Below are 17,278 nucleotides of genomic sequence, written 5' to 3'. Positions count from 1 at the left end.
ACACAAACAGCAGTTGACCGGCGTTGCCTGCTAAAACGCTGTTGCGATGCCTCGTGTAAGGAGAAGAAATGCGTACCATTACGTTTCCGACTTTGATAAAAGTCAGATTGTAGCCTATCGCGATTGTGGTTTATCGTATTGCGACACTGCTGCTAGCGTTGGTCAAGATCCAATGACTGTTAGCAGAATATGGAATCGGTAGGTTCAGGAGGGTAATACGGAACGCCGTGCTGGATCCCAATGGCCTCGTACCACTAGCAGTCGAGATGACAGGCATCTCACCCGCATGGCTGTAACGGATCGTGCAGCCACGTCTCGATCCCTGAGTCAACAGATGGGGACGTTTGCAAGACAACAACCATCTGCACGAACAATTTGACGATGTTTCCAGCAGCATGGGCTATCAGCTCAGAGACCATGGCTGCGGTTACCCTTGACGCTGCATCACAGACAGGAGCGCCTGCGATGGTGTACTCAACGACGAACCTGGTTGCACGAATGGCAAAACGTCATTTTTTTGGATGAATCCAGGTTCTGTTTACAGCATCATGATGGTCGCATCTGTGTTTGGCGACATCGCGGTGAAAGCACATTGGAAGCGTGTATTCGTCATCGCCATACTGGCGTATCCCCCAGCGTGATGGTATGGGGTGCCATTGGTTACACATCTCGGTCACCTCTTGTTCAGATTGATGGCAATTTGAACAGTGGGCATTACATTTCATATGTGTTACGACCCGTAGCTCTACCCTTCATTCGATCCCTGCGAAACCCTACATTTCAGCAGGATAATGCACGACTGCATGTTGCAGGTCCTGTACGAGCCTTTCTGGATACAGAAAATGTTCGACTGCTGCCCTGGCCAGCACATTCTGCAGATCTGTCACCAATTGAAAATGTCTGATCAATGGTGGCCGAGCAACTGGCTCATCACAATACTCTTGATGAACTGTGGTATCGTGTTGAAGCTGCATGGGCAGCTGTACCTGTACACGCCATCCAAGCTCTGACTCAATGCCCAGGCGTATCAAGGCCGTTATTACGACCAGAGGTGGTTGTTCTAGGTACTGATTTCTCAGTATCTATGCACCCAAATTGCGTGAAAATGTAATCACATGTCAGTTCTAGTATAATATATTTGTCCAATGAATACCCATTTATAATCTGCATTTCTTCTTGAATTTTAATGGCCAGTAGTGTAAATGCTGAAGCAGATTTAATTATGTTTCCACAAATTATCAAGATAGGAGAGACAGCATTAGTTAACACTTAAAAATAATTAAGAGGGAAAATATGAAGCACAACAAACACTTCTAACAAAGGAGCGACTGAACGGAAACACACATTCCAATGTACATTGTAAGTGCACTCTTCTGCTCAATTTAATATAATGTGAGCATGCATTTCAAGCAATATCAGAGTTAACAATGAAAATGTAAACATTTTTAGTCACGATTTTACACTATTGTGATATTTTCTGGAATAATTTGGAGGAAACATCAAATGTTGTGGACTGTTAATGAGAACTGATATTACTTGTGTTCAAAAGTCTCAGTAAGCTAAAGTTTGAACCACGAGGTATTATTTTTCATTGGATGTGTGGTAGTTACAGCACAAGTTTTTATGATTTTTAGCCCAAACATTGAACACTTTTTGATTTAGTTAATTCTTTAGGTGCCTGAAATTACTACAAATAATTGGTACCAAAGCTAGATGAACACAGTGTTCAAGATTCTCTTCAACAAAAGTAAGAGATCACCATGCTTTCTTAACAACAAAAATACAACAACTGGGAATAGTTTTTTTGTGTTAGGTGGGGGGAGGGGAGGGGGAGAGAAGCTCCCACCAGAAACATAGCACTCTAAGTGGCAACACATTGTAACCAAATACAGTTAAGAAAAATCAACACTCATCACAGAGGAAAATTGCTTCCATACATCAACAAAAATGATGGTGCACAATTATTAATACTCTGCTTAGAAATAAAATACAAACATGTATACTTAGAAGGAATGTATTGCAGTGACGCATGTTGAACAAACAGAAGTGATGAGGGACAGGTTGGAAAATTTTGCAATTATCCTTTTATTACATGCATTTGATTTATGTAACTGCCTTTCAATTCCGTACTGTTCTATGTTTTACGGCACTTCTAGCTAAAGTAATGATAAACCACAATAAGTGTGTAACATTACTCTGCTCTTTCCACAGAGTTGTGAACAATTAAAGATATTATTGCACAGGTTATAACACTGGCCAAGTTCCTCACGAGTGCATACTAGCCATTTATTGTGACAAAACAGTCTGCTTTTCTGCCAATTGCTAATGACAATTTTATCACCATTTCTAATAGAACATGGATATACAAAACATGCTCAACAGTTCTTTCCAAAACTCCCCAGCACAGTTACTTGTGGTATCCTATAAGTGTAACATGGATACACTTTCAGATTTGACTGTTATGCAATATGCTGAACAATCTCTGTGGATCCTGTTGTAATACAGCAAAGTCATAATGTCACTGAAAACAAATACACAACAGACATTTTAGTTTCCCCCAGAATTTCTTGACTATATCAAGTTACCACATAATTTTTTCCATTTCAACTGTCAACAACATCAACACTGCCTATGAACAGTGAGAAAGTTATACAAACTGAAATTTTAGTTCCTAAGTAAAAAGAAGAACTATTTACCAACAACTGAAATACTGAAACAAGAATGTGAAGAATTAGATGTATGTTCCTCCAATTAGCATAAGACTTGACTGTCCACACGACTTGTTTAACGAAATGAAAGAACCCAGCCTTACTCGACAGAGCTGTTTTAGTAGCTCGCAGGAGACATCAAGTTGAGGCCACTCATCGATGATAATTTCCCACACAGTTATCATGTTATGGGGAATCTATCTGCTGTTTCAATCACTGTTCCAAATAGTCAAAGACATTTCCTGTGGGATTAAGATCAGATGATTTAGTGGGCCAATTGAGCTACAATCTGGTGCGTGACTGTTCATTAAATTAGGAAAATATGCCTGAAGACCTGTGAAGACACCTGTTGTCATACACTAAGTGTCTAAGGCACAATCATGAAATAGGGGTAGAAGAAAGGACTATACCTGGTCACTGAGAATGCACAAATAAACATCCTGGTATAGGTTTACAGCAACCTGTTTGAGTGGGACTAAGTTATGGCTTGAACACATGCTATCACAGCATCAGCTCTGGTCTGAACCACATCTTCCACACACTGCAAGTTAAAAACCTCAGGGAACCATTGTTGCACTCAACACCTGGCACCATTTGAAAAGAGCCAAAAGCATGACTTGCCAGACTATACTACACACTTCCAGTAAGTTACTGTTCAGTTTCTGGCCATTGGAGGCACGTAGCTTTATGTGCCAATGTGGACAATCGCCTTTTGTGAGGCACGACTCCAAATGTCCGTTTCATGTAGTTTCCTGTGAAATGTTCACCCAGAAACTGTTAGAGATGGACATACATTCATTAACAGCAACAATTCCTTTTGTTGATAATGGATGACACTCATCTCTAGCAAATGTTGATTACGATCTTTTTACAACCACTATTCTTAAAGTCTGTGCAGGATACAGTGGTCAGTGCACAGTGACTAACTTTTGTACAAGACACTGGGTGAGTTCAGCTGTATGTTCAGAAGGGAAGGCCAACGTTCTTTGCCCACTTTCGGCCAACTGGGGTGAGAGAGTTGAGGTGCATGCCTTGCAATCTTTCTTAAATGATTTTACAGAAACTATTTGGTAAAATTTTTTTGTTATTTATCAATATCTATGGCAGCTTCATGATGAAATGCCCATCATTTCATTAATGGTCATAGCTATTTTGATATTTGTATTTTACGATGATTGCCCAGAAAATAATACATAACTTTCTTTCTTCAACTACTCTTTATTGAACACAACGAGAATTACACACATGAAAGAATGATGTTTTATCTACACATCCTATTTTTTCACGTAATCTCAATCCTGTTCTACGGCCTTCCTCCAGTGTGAAACAAGGATGTGTTATGTCCTGTTGGTACCAATCATTGTCCTGGTGGAGTCAGTGGTTCACTGAGTGAATCAACTCATTGTCCTCAAAATATCTTCAGAAAATGGCATCCTTTGATAGCCCAAACATGTGGAAGTCCGAGGGGGCTAGGTCAGGGCTGTATGGTGAATGACGTGACCCTGTCCAACCCTGTTTTGCGATGCGTTCAGCAGTCCTCAGTCTTTTGTGGGGCTGAGTGTTATCATGTTGCAGCCAAATATCTCCTGAGTTGCCGTGGCGTCGAAGTCGTCAGAAGCGCGTATTGAGTTCTGTTAATGTGTTGATGTATACTTCTGAATTAATAGTTCCACCTCTTGGCATCACATCAATGAGAATCACAACTTCACAGTCCCAGAAAACGGTGATCACGATCGGAAGCAGTTGTTTTGGATTTTTTCTTCTGTGGTGAGTGGGAATGGCACCATTACTGTTTTGTTTTGGGCTCAAGATGGTGAACCCAGGTTTCATTACTTGTCACAATCTGGAACAAGGAGGCCTCCCCCTCAGCTTCAAAATGTTGCAACAAATCAAAACAAACATTTTTTCTGTGCGACTTGTGATCCACCTTTAGACAAGGCAGGACCCATCTTGCACACTCTTTAATATCCAAGAGTGCAGGTAATTGCATCCACACTTCCTCTGCTGACTGACAGATGCAGCACCAACCGCTGAGTCATAATGCATCTGTCCTCGTGAATGACAACATCAGCTCACTCAAACATGTCAGGTGTGCAGCTGTGGGTGATCTCCCAGACGGCTGCAAATCGTGAAGCTCTGCTGAACTGCCTTCTGATGACATCCCCTCTGCCCCCAGCGACAAACTGTGCTTCTGTCAACAGCAGATGCTCCACAGACTTTGCACAAGTGTTTGTGAATATTCCCCATAGTTTATTTCTCTGCAGTGAGAAATTCAATGACAGCACATTGCTTGTAACATACAGCATGGTCCTGCAGCTACGCTATCTGGCATGCTCATTTAGGAGACTTCAAATAACACATACAAACGTCTCACATTTGTAGCAATATTTTTGGCTGAGAAAAACAATGTGGTGCATTACTTTCTGGGCAAACCTCATAGTAAGACACTGTGCAAAATTAGAAAAGTCTGAAATGAAAATAGCATTTGCTATGTTTCTCATTTGATGCATATTACATTACATGTTACTGCATATGAACTTTAGCTAACATAATGAATTTTTCTTTAGATATGGGTGGAGACCTCTGTCTGTCTTCTCTATCTGTCACCAATCTCAAAAACTAATCTTGTGTACCTCAGTCATCTGCGATCACGATTAAGGCAGAATGAAATATCCATAACATTCCTCGTATCTCCTAACATTCCTCAAATCTCAAATGGCTTGAGATGTCAAAATGAGATTTTGGCAAATGATGGCATGCAAAGAGCAGAGTATTTTGTCATATGGTTATTATGTGAAACTTCATTATCTGCCATGTTATTCCACTAACTACAGACTTTTTTGATGAAATAACGTAATTTTTTTATGGGCTATCGACAGCTGGTCAAACGAGAAATTCAATGGTTTTGGAACAACATGAGTGAGGACATCACATATTTCTTTTTATACCAAAGATGTGATTTTTATAAGCTACTGACCTTACTTGTCCTCAGTTCCTCACTTAATAAATCACTGTTCCACAATTCTCTCACAACTGCGACTGCACAACATGTTAGTGATGTGATGATGTGTAAACTCTGCCATGTTTTGGCAAAAGAAGCAAATTTTAAGAAGGCAACAACAGAAATGTACTTTTCACTCCAGATTCACCATTCATGGCGATTCTCTGAAAGTTACAAATGGTTACCAACTCAGGCGAAAATAAATCAATGCTTTTGTTGCATTTTCAGTACAACTATTTTTAGATACTAACCACAGCAGACATGACGGTAGATCTTTTTGGATGGTCATCAAGCAAGTTTGGGCATAAGGATGCTCCACGTAATACTTACAAACAATATGTGTGCACACTACAGTTTAGAATGCCACTTCCCCTCCAGTGCTCGGCATTTCCCCTACAGCCCGCTGAGTGCCTGGCTGCAGCCCCCACCACTGTCGCTCTCTTCACACTTACCCCGCAGGCTGCACATCTATTGGACACATTATTCTGTGCACCCTCTACACATATTACATGGCTCTGGTAAGTCCATCATTTCTTGTAGACCAGCTGGGCAGTCCATGTTAAATACCAACAAATCAAGCAACTTCATCCACTGTGTGGTCACACGTACTTATGAACACAATATCTCATTTCTGCTATTTTTATCATGTCTTCTCATAACACATCTTAGTGTGCCGATTCCACAGAAATGAATGGCACTTGCACACCATTTCAATGCTATGACTTATGTCAGTGGTAGAGAGTAACATGTCATCCTGATAACTATTCTACACAATCTACATTAGCAGTATGCTCGTTTAAGAGGGGTGAGGGGTGGGGGGTGGGGGGTGGGGGACGGAGAGATGAGATTATGAAGCTTGCAATGTGGATCAAGACAGACTGTCTGAACACTTTTAGTAAATTTGTCTGAACTGGTCTTCAATATATGTAATTTCTATATAAACGTTACTTATTCTTAGAGCCTTATGAATGTCTCCTGCATGTAACTCTTAAAAATAGCTTAAAAATGACATTTTCCCCACAGTATGTCAGCGAAGTTCTAAAATACGCATTACATCGACCTTAATAATTTTAACTGCCAAATATTTTGCAACGGCCAAGAGGCAGAGGACACTGACTTGCTGTTACCATCTCACAGAATTCTAAGGTATTAATTACAATAATGATAAGAAGAAATTAATATCTGAAAGGCAACACTCCTTTCTAATGGGACTACTGGCCTCTCAGAAAAATAACTTTAAATCTGAAATTATGACATTTAATATCACTTAGATATTTAAAAAATGTTTAGGTAGTTTTTAGTTTGTATCAGCTAAGTAAGGAGCACAGACTGACAAAAAATAAATAATCTTCAATGTACTCTTTATCACTACGATACAAAAGGTTTTTTTGTCAGTGTTTAAATTTACAACAAGAGCCACACGCTAAAACTTATTTTACTGAATTTTAATTTTTTCGTCTTTGGTCACTTAAAGAAATGACTGTGGCAATTCTATTTCATGTCTTTAAAATATCATTAATGCACTTCTGTTTGGTAATTTACAATTCGCATTTTTACAGTGTATTTAGTACGAAAGCACACAGAAAGTAGAGGAGCCACTCAGGACAGCAAACTGGTGGTATCTGTGACTGGGCAAGGCACCATGCGAGAATAGGTCAGGGCAGGTGAAACAACGTGCCCGGTGCCATGCTGTGCCAAGATATTCAGAGTTAGTCTGACCTGTGCTGCCGCCCCCTCCGTGGCTTCCATCTTCTGACCTCACCTGAGGGAGGTAGGAAAGGCTTTTAGTGCTCTCTGCGTAGCGATTCACTGCTCGAAGTTCTTCTAGTGTCATATGTCTGCTTGTAGTAGCACTACTTGAAGATGAACGGCTTGAACCCTGGAATGAAGAAAGTAAATATGTGCTTATTTCTGTTATAATAATGTACAAAAATCTCTGGTTGAGAATTACGGATTATTTAGGAATAAAGGAGATGATTCACTGGAAGTCAGAAGTGCTGCATTGTCAACAGGAACAGAAACAAAAGGTACAGAGCCTTGCTAGCTTTCGGTGGGTTACGTAGGGGTGCAGGTATAGGGGCGCAGGTGGCAGAGGGCTGGGCACGCAGTTTCACAGACTATAGTGTGAGATAGCAGCACACAACTAGCTGACACAAATTACTGGCCGGAGGTACTGGGACAGGGGAGATTATATATATATATATACACACACACACACACACACACACGCGCACACACACACACACACACACACACACACACACACACAATTGGGTGGGGGGGGGGGGGGTGGGGGGGCAGCGAGTTACCTTAGATTTAGCCAGGGAGGTGATGGGAGTGAAGGATGTGCTGTAAGGATAGCGCCCATCTGCACAGCTCAGAAAAGCTGGTGGTGATGGGGATCCAGATAGTACAGGGCTATTACAAATGATTGAAGCGATTTCATAAATTCACTGTAGCTCCATTCATTGACATATGGTCACGACACACTACAGATATGTAGAAAAACTCATAAAGTTTTGTTCGGCTGAAGCCGCACTTCAAGTTTCTGCCGCAAGAGCGCTCGAGAGCGCAGTGAGACAAAATGGCGAAAGGAGCCGAGAAAGTATATGTCGTGCTTGAAATGCACTCACATCAGTCAGTCATAACAGTGCAACGACACTTCAGGATGAAGTTCAACAAAGATCCACCAACTGCTAACTCCATTTGGCGATGGTATGCGCAGTTTAAAGCTTCTGGATGCCTCTGTAAGGGGAAATCAACGGGTCGGCCTGCAGTGAGCGAAGAAATGGTTGAACGCGTGCGGGAAAGTTTCACGCGTAGCCCGCGGAAGTCGACGAATAAAGCAAGCAGGGAGCTAAACGTACCACAGCCGACAGTTTGGAAAATCTTACAGAAAAGGCTAAAGCAGAAGCCTTACCGTTTACAATTGCTACAAGCCCTGACACCCGATGACAAAGTCAAACGCTTTGAATTTTCGGTGCGGTAGCAACAGCTCATGGAAGAGGATGCGTTCAGTGCGAAACTTTTTTTCAGTGATGAAGCAACATTTTTTCTTAATGGTGAAGTGAACAGACACAATGTGCGAATCTGGGCGGTAGAGAATCCTCACGCATTCGTGCAACAAATTCGCAATTCACCAAAAGTTAACATGTTTTGTGCAATCTCACGGTTTAAAGTTTACGGCCCCTTTTTCTTCTGCAAAAAAAACGTTACAGAACACGTGTATCTGGACATGCTGGAAAATTGGCTCATGCCACAACTGGAGACAGACAGCGCCTAAAAAAACTTTTTGAGTTTTTGTATGTGTGTGCAAAGCATTGTGAAAATATCTCAAATAATAGTTACTGTAGAGCTGTGAAATCGCTTCAATCATTTGTAATAACCCTGAACATGTTGTGCTCTGCTGCATGTTTTGCCACTGTGTGGTCCACCTTGTTTATAGCAAAAGTTTGGTGATGGCCATTCATTCTAGTTGATTGATTATCATATGAAATTATCATCTTCCTACAAAGCAGGCAAAAATTATTTGAACCACACATACAACACAAGAAATAAAAATAATTTTATGCTTCTCACACACAAATTGAAATTATATGAATGGGCTCCACAGTATATGGGGATGACAATATTATAACAAATTAATGGGCAAAAATGTATTTAATATTAAGCCAGAGTTCCTAAAAATAGGGCTACATTAGATTCTGGGGGAGAAATGCTACTATTCAATAGAAGAATTTTTAGAGGACGACATGATAATTTGAGCTAGGGTAATTTAGAGTTAGATTTTTAGACACTATTTTTATTATTATTGTTATTATTATCTCTGCCTTTTGTGTATAAAAAACAAAATTGTATTATTATTACTATGCTGTATGTAAACATTCAGGGCGTATACGTGGACAAGGAAAAAAAATTCCCGGATTTTTCCTGGTACCAGTACTGTGCTATCTCATTTTTGGTTTTTCATTATGGCATATATCATACATGCTATAAATGAAAACATGTTCTTTTGAAATGCAGAGAACAGTTGAAACCAGCCAATAGTGTGGAATTAAACACTTTGTTTCAAACAAATTGACTGCCACAGCCAAAAAGATTAATAAAGCCATATTTCTTTAGCTAACCGACAAAAATAACTTTTGTTCTGCAAGGTGATTAATGCTTGACTGAAAATGCTGCCTGGGGCAGATACCCTGGTTTGCTCCCAGTGAATATAGCAGCTTGGACGCGCCAGTAAAATTTTTCCGGGTAACATCTTGCTTCTTGCTTATACAGCTAACAGCCACACTTTTGTAGACAGAAGTGGAAGGTACATGCACGACTCAACTGTGCATGCGCATGGGCCTGCTCACAACTGCTCACACGAATCCAATGTAAACAGTTATGATGTCATTCTCATCGGAGGCAATTTGTTGTTATGTAGCATTGCGTAGTCTTCCTAAAGCCTTTGACGCATTTTGGTACTGGCTGATGCTTCTATGGGCAATGTGTTTTGTTGTGTACATTGAGCTTTTCCTTTGAAACTTAAGTTTTATTTTAGTTTTTTCCTCTCGTTCATGTTTTATTGCTGCAGTATTATTCTGCTGTAGCGGGATGCAGTAATATCATTTGTTAGAGAGATATTTCTTAACAGTCAAAATTACAAAAAATTAACTGAAAACTAAAATTTAAAAAAATACCAGAATTCTTAAAAATTACCGGGTTTTTCCCCGTTTTCTCGTGGATGAAAAAATTCCTGGGTTTTTCCCGAATCTCCCGGTTGTCCCGGGTCATATACACCCTGATATCAGCTTTTATGTTCACTGTAAATTTTTCCAAACTTTTGACGTGTCTCCTGTACCTGAATCAAATGATTTTGATTATGTATGTTATTAGACTAATAACCCCCAATGTAAAACGCTGTGCAGTGGCTGCAGCAAGGCTGGTGTATAATATGCCTGCTTTCAAAGCTGGCCCAGCCTCTGATGGGGTACAACAAGCCTGTGCTGGGTGTGATTCCTTCGACAGGGGAATGGGGGTGGGAGTCCATGGCGATGGACTAGGATGCTGTAGAGGTTGGGTGGGCGACGGAACACCACTTTCGGTGGGAAGGTAACTTTCTCGGATAGGATGTCCCTCATTATTTCATGGCATGATGATAGACAATCAAAGCCGTAACGAAGGATGAGAGTCAGTTGTTCCAGTCCCGGGTGGTATTGAGTGACAAGGGGGGGGGGGGGGGGGGGCTTCTTTGCGGTTGGTTCTTGGGATGGATGTGTGGATCAGGTGTGTGTGGGGATATGGCACAGGAGATCTGTTTGTGTATTAGGTCTGGAGGATATTGCCTGTCTGTGAAGGCCTTTGTGATTCCTTCAGCATACTGGATGAGGGAGTTCTCATCAATGAAGATGCATCTGCCTTGGGTGGCTAGGCTGCAGGGGATGGATTTTTTGCTGTAGAAGGGGTGGCAACTGTCAAAGTGCAGGTAGTGTTGGTGATTGGTGGGTTTGATGTGGACCGAGGTGCAGATGGAGACATCTGAGAGGAGGAAAACAACATCTAGGAACATGACACGATGTGTGGTGGAGGACCAGGTGAAGTGGATAGGAGAGAAGGTGTTGAGATTGTGGAGGAATGAGGATAATGTGTTGGCCTTTGGTCCAGATTATAAACATGTCATTAATAAACGTGACCAAGACCAGGGTTTGGATTTTTGGGAAGCTTTGGAATGTTTCCTCTAGATGACCCATGAAGAAGTTGGAAAATGAGAGCGCTTTGCGAGTGCCGCCGGCTGAGCCACGCATTTGTTTTTGTGCTTTCCCTTCAGAGATGAAGTAGTTATGGGCTAGGGTGTAGTTGTTTAGGTGTATCAGGAATGAAGTGGTGGGTTTGGAATTTGCAGGGTACTGTGAGAGATAGTGTTCAATTGCGGCAAGGCCATGGGCATGAGGGATGTTGGTGTACGAGAAGGTTGCATCAACAACGATGTGTAGGGACCCGAGAGATAAGGGCGTGGGCACCATGGGGATCCAGTGCAGGAAGTGGTCGGTACCTTTCATGTAGGAGGCTCAGTTTTGGACAATTGGTTGCTGAAATTGGTCAAGAAGGACTGGGATTCTGTCAGTGGGGGCACTGTAACCAGCCACAATGGGGCAACCAGGTTTGTTTGGTTTGTGGATTTTGGGCAGCATGTAGAAGGTGGGTGTGCGGCTCTTTTGGGATGAGTAGGGAGATGGGTTCAGGGGAGGGGTTCTGGGAACGGCCGAAGGATTTCAGCAGGGACTGGAGGTAATGTTGAACAGCTGGCGGAGACTCTCTGCCAGGTAGTCACTCTGGTTCACCACAACAGTGGTGGAACCTTTGTCTGCAGGGAGGATGATTAGGTCAGGAACCGGTTTTAGTTTGTATAGGGCTATTCTTTCTTCTGCTGAAACAGGAAAAAAAATTCCCAGATTTCCCGGTTAAAAATACACTTTCTCCCAGATGAAAATATGCTTTTTCCGTGTTAAGTAACAGCATACTTTTCCTCGGAACTGTAAAACTTATCAATCCTTTAAATGGTTGTGGTTTTATACACCGGCATAGAATTTCCGGGCACTTTAGAAAACGAAACTCAGGGGAAAAAACACGTTTTGGAAAGATTTCTGATGTGCAGCAACACGTACACTGCATATTTTCGTATTACGAAAGTATAAATTCTAATTCCACCAAACACCACATGTTACTTTCCGAAGAATTGAAATCGAGATTGTGATGCGCTTTTGTAAGCCAGTCGTAGTTCATGTCAAACGATCCTGCCAGCCGATGATAGCGGATATTCAGAGCATAGGACACGTGATGTAGTCAGTCAATAGCAACATCACTGTTAAGTAGCGCGAACACACAAATAGGAACAGGTAATGGTTTAAATTAATATACATAGTGTTGCTACAAGAAAAGAAAAGCTTTTACGTATAATATTGGTCTCTAAGATTAATAAGCTGCAAGAGAAGCTAAGCTTTCACACATAATGTTGATCTTTTTTGCGCGTATTACACTTTAAGATACATTTGTGCCAGTAAAATTTTTAACAACGACATAAATGTCTGATCTTCTGGGCTCAAAAATATTCTAAATGGTCGTCGTCAAAGATTTTATTTTTGAATGAGAGTCAAACACTCTGTGATTTAAAAAATTCATCGGACATTCATCGCACAGAGTGCATCTTGCATAAAAAGAAATTTACTTTGACAGTAACGCTTTCCAAACAACCATTCGGAATATTTTCTCGTGACCTGTTAGAAATAGATTCGTTTCAGCAGTTGCCAGTGAGCGCCAGATAACAGGCGTCGCCGTACTTGCGCATCTATGGTGACGCAGGAAGCCCGTACGTTCGTACGTGTAGAACATTCAAAGATCTTACATTATGTCATAAAAGAAACAAGACATTAGAGGATACTCCAAGAGCATGGGAATTTTGTGAACCATAATAAAATGCATCATTCGGCTTAAAGTGCACATTCGTATGTTCAGATTCAGATGCAAATTTTCTTGGAGTACCAGTACTGTTTTATCTCATGTTTGGTTCTTTATTAAGGCATAATCCTATACATGCTAGAAGATAAAAATGTGAACTTGAAATGCAGAGAATAGTTGAAACTAGCCAATAGTGTGGAATGAAACACTTCATTCAAATAAATTGACTGCCTCAGCAGAAAAGATTTCTTTAACAAACCGACAAAAACAACTTCATTGTTCTGCAAGGCGATTAATGCTCGACTGTCAGACAGGTGGAAACAAAATAAAATCTGAAACTAATTACATATTTTAGCCTTCCGTAATTATGTGAATGTATTTTAATTCACTTGATAGCTCCCGGCCACAGAAATCTGATTTGTTTTCATTTGATGTGAGAGCAATAAACGAAGAGGAAACAGCAAAATCACTTAACGTAAACACGGGTCATGTGTAAGACGTGTTATTTGGTCTTAAGTGTGCCAAAATGCAATGCCACGCCTCTTCACACAGCTTTCTTCCATCTCACGTCTCTGTATTTCGCTCTGTGGAATTCAAACATGTAATATTTTGTAATGGGTGCCATGAAACTATATTCATGCCAGTGGAAATTAAAATGTCCTGCAGTACCTCTCCTGCTCCCAATCGGCCAGTTTGACATCCTACCCCTCTTTAAAAAAACCTCACAATTAATACTGGATAGGATTATTTGTAACCGGCAGAACAAGAACTCTTCAGAAAATCTGCTGTCTTTACTGCCTATTAGCTAATAACTTACTGTTTTCTGTGACATAACATTAAATATAGGGTACATAAAACGAGTAAAGACAAGAGGCAAGCAAGACAGTAGAATACATTTCTTCAATCCTTAACTCCTAGCTTTTTTCCTCTCTAATCTTGCTACAGCTTTACATGACGTGCTTTCCTTTCTGCGAAAGAATCTATTACCTCATCAAAGTTCGTCAACGTTTTGCTACATGAAAAAGTGAAATGTCATTGTCTAATACTAGAAAAGCTGTTGGTACAAATAGTACCCAAGACTGGTGTGGTTTCTCGATCTGATTATGTGTATTTTGTCTGTGTGCTAGATAAAATGAAATACGCCTGCCTAATATTGCAGCAATTGTTACACACACCAAATAAACGAGACTGTTTTGGCACAAATGGTCATTTTTATAACACTACGGAATATAATTCACGTAGTACCAATATCAAATGCCTATTAGGCCTACTACAAGCAAAACATTTTATGTTAGGAAATAGCTTCACATTTCATTCATACTCTCTACCTTCTGAAGCATGAGATCAAAAAGTAGTAGTACGAAATTTTTATATAAATGTGGAATCGTCATATCCTTCCGTGATTTGTGTGAGTCCTCGTTTCTTCTCCTTCCACGTTCTAACAAACAATCTTGTCCTCACCAATTCTGTAACTATTCCTGTCAGTGTCAAAACTTATTCTTTGGTTAACTTCACTAACCCTGCCACAATCACCAGTTTAGTTACCCCGCATTTATTCTCCAGTTAGGCGTTGTTACGTGTTCGTACAACGCGTTTTCCGCGCTACTCCCAGAACAGAACTTTAGCGGCTGCTAGCCGGGGACTGTATTACTGGCCCTTAGAAGTGTAGTGGTCTGGCCAAAAATTTTCTTTCAAAATTTCATTTTCTTGGATACACGGAGGAGACAATACGCAATCTTTGTTGCCTGTTATTCCCGTTAGTCGTTTATTTCCACTCTGGTAGTCTGAATCTATGGAATTCGCTAATAGTTATAACAACGCTGATCATTTGCAAACCTAGTCAACCACATAAACAGCGATTGTCATTCACCCATTCGGCTTTATTCCGCTCAGCTTGTATAGACCCATCTCCTTTTGTCTGTAGGAAAGTTTACTTCTAGATGCGTCAGAGATTCCCCTGGCAGAGACATCACTTATACTATGCACGCATCCAAAAATCAACTTACGATTCTTTCAGAAATCAACTTAGAATTTGTTCAAAAACCAATAGGAATGTGTTCAAAACCATGTGAGTAATCGATAGACCAACATGCGCTGGTTGTTAGGCGCTTTGTGAAAGAAGGTCTTTTCCCTCAATAATATGAATTTGGTTTGTCCCTGCCCCCCAGTTCCGAGCCTGTTGCGCATGCATGAATCTGTCAGCTTAGGCGCACCAGTAAAATTTTTCCGGATTGCATCTGGCTGCCTGCTGCTATTGCTTATACAGCTAACTGCCACACTTCTGTATCCAGAAATGGGAGAAGGTACTACTCATACGCGACTCAACTGCACATGCACATAAGCTTGCTCGCAACCGCTCAAACGAATCTAATTTCCTTTGCAACTTCAGTTTTATTTTCGTTTTTTTCTCTCGTTCGTTTTTTATTTCTGCAGTAGTATTCTGCAGTAGCGAGATACAGTAATATTCTATGCTAGAGTATTGGTTCTTACCAGTCAAAGTTACAAAAATTTAACGGAAAACTAAAAAAATGAAAAATCCCTGGAATTCTAAAAAATTCCCGGGTTTTTCCCGGTTTCCTCCCGGATGAAAAAATTCCCGGGTTTTTTCCGGATCTCCCAGTTGTCCAAGGTCGTATACATCCTGTGAAAGGTTGTTCTTAGGGATGGAGCTTCGGAAGGACGGTGAGGCCAGGTTGGAAGTTCGGAATTCCTGGAAAGTGGCCTGGGGATGGTTGGACGGGAGTGTGAGAGAGTCATAGTTGGATGGTGGTACAAATGGGGACAGGTAGGTTTTGTTGGAAGGACTGGATTGGCTTTGGTTGGAGGTATTGGTGGCAAAGAAGTGTTTTCACTGTAGGAAGCAAGAGACTGTTTCAGTTCTGGATTTTGTGGATTGCGGGTAGGGGTTTTTGGAGAATGTGGTAGGTTGAAAAGATCAACTCAGCAGGGTCTGGGTGCTATGGGTGGTTGACGAGGAGGAACACTGTGAATAGTATTGGGGTTGGATAGTGGTGTCCCAAGACAGGAGTAGGATTTCAGCAGCCTGGATAACTTATTTCCATTGGTCATTCCCAAGATATAAAGTTCCAAACTCTACATTGATGTACCTGGGTATAAATCAAAATAAAACTAAATGATGTGGAAACACACCAACACAAGAATGTTGCCACTCACCACTTATTATTTTTTTCATATATGCAAGTGTGCTTCTTGCGTGTAAACAGCACATTGTAGATTGAAGGTGTAGGGTGTGCAGTTTGAAACCCAAAATGGATCACTGAATGAAGATGATGTTCTATTTGACTTGGAAGGCAGGAACATTGGGTTTAACATCCTGTCAATGTCGAGGTCATTAGAGACTGAGAACAAGCTCTGATTCTGCCAAGGATGGGGAAGGAAATCGGCCGTGCCCCTTCAAAGGAACCATCCCAGCATTTGCCTGGAGCAATTTAGGAAATCAAAGAAAATATAAATTTGGCTGGCTGGATGCGGACTTGAACCATCATCCTCTGTTTGACTTGGAAAACCAGTGAAAGGGACTCAGAAAATGCTGACAACAATTTATAAAGGACATGCTGTCATCTCTAAGTGTGTTTACAAGAGGTTTAAATGCCTCAAAAAACGTGTGGGTCACAATGGAAGATGTTCTCTGACTGGCCTGCCTGCAACTGCAAGCACCCTGGTGAACATAAATAAGGTGGAGAAAGTTTTGTCTCAGAATCGTTGTGTCTTAGTGCAAATGACGGCAGAGGAAGTGGGAGTTTCCAGGATTTGTACAGCTGCTCCCAGAAGTGCATTACCTCACAATTGCCTAGGATTAGGGTAACGCAAATTTTGCTCCCAACTTGTGACCCACACTTTGAACCTGGCTTGACGTCTGTAGAGACCTCATCAACATGCCGTATTGAGATGCAACTTTCCTATTAACCGACACAATACCTGGCACTCAAGACACAAACCTGAAAACAATGTTAAAGTATGGAGTGGCAATGTCCAGGATTACAGTGAGAGATCACGCATCAAGACAATACCTGTCATGTTCGAGTGTGTGTCACCCATGTCATTACGCACATGGAAATACTGAAATGTCTGTTGCAACAGATCAAGCGGGTGCACTCCCAGTACACCAAAT

General features: G+C 41.1%; 1 protein-coding gene across 5 annotated transcripts in view; it reads right to left on the bottom strand.

Moving 5' to 3' along the window:
• The window catches only part of LOC126251434 (uncharacterized), a 191,323-nt gene that overhangs the window by 91,408 nt on the left and 82,637 nt on the right, over positions 1–17,278 (bottom strand). For 3 of the 5 annotated variants that reach the window (XM_049951858.1, XM_049951857.1, XM_049951856.1), the window contains one exon: positions 7,472–7,588. In XM_049951858.1, the coding sequence (XP_049807815.1) occupies positions 7,472–7,588 (117 nt within the window). Of the gene's footprint in view, positions 1–7,428; positions 7,589–17,278 lie in introns of all 5 variants that reach the window. The other 2 variants (XR_007545734.1, XR_007545735.1) reach the window with 1 other exon arrangement.

This window comes from Schistocerca nitens, chromosome 4 (genome assembly GCF_023898315.1).
Source record: "Schistocerca nitens isolate TAMUIC-IGC-003100 chromosome 4, iqSchNite1.1, whole genome shotgun sequence".
In the NCBI taxonomy this organism is placed as follows: domain Eukaryota; kingdom Metazoa; phylum Arthropoda; class Insecta; order Orthoptera; family Acrididae; genus Schistocerca; species Schistocerca nitens.
This window is presented reverse-complemented; position numbering and strand designations above follow the sequence as displayed.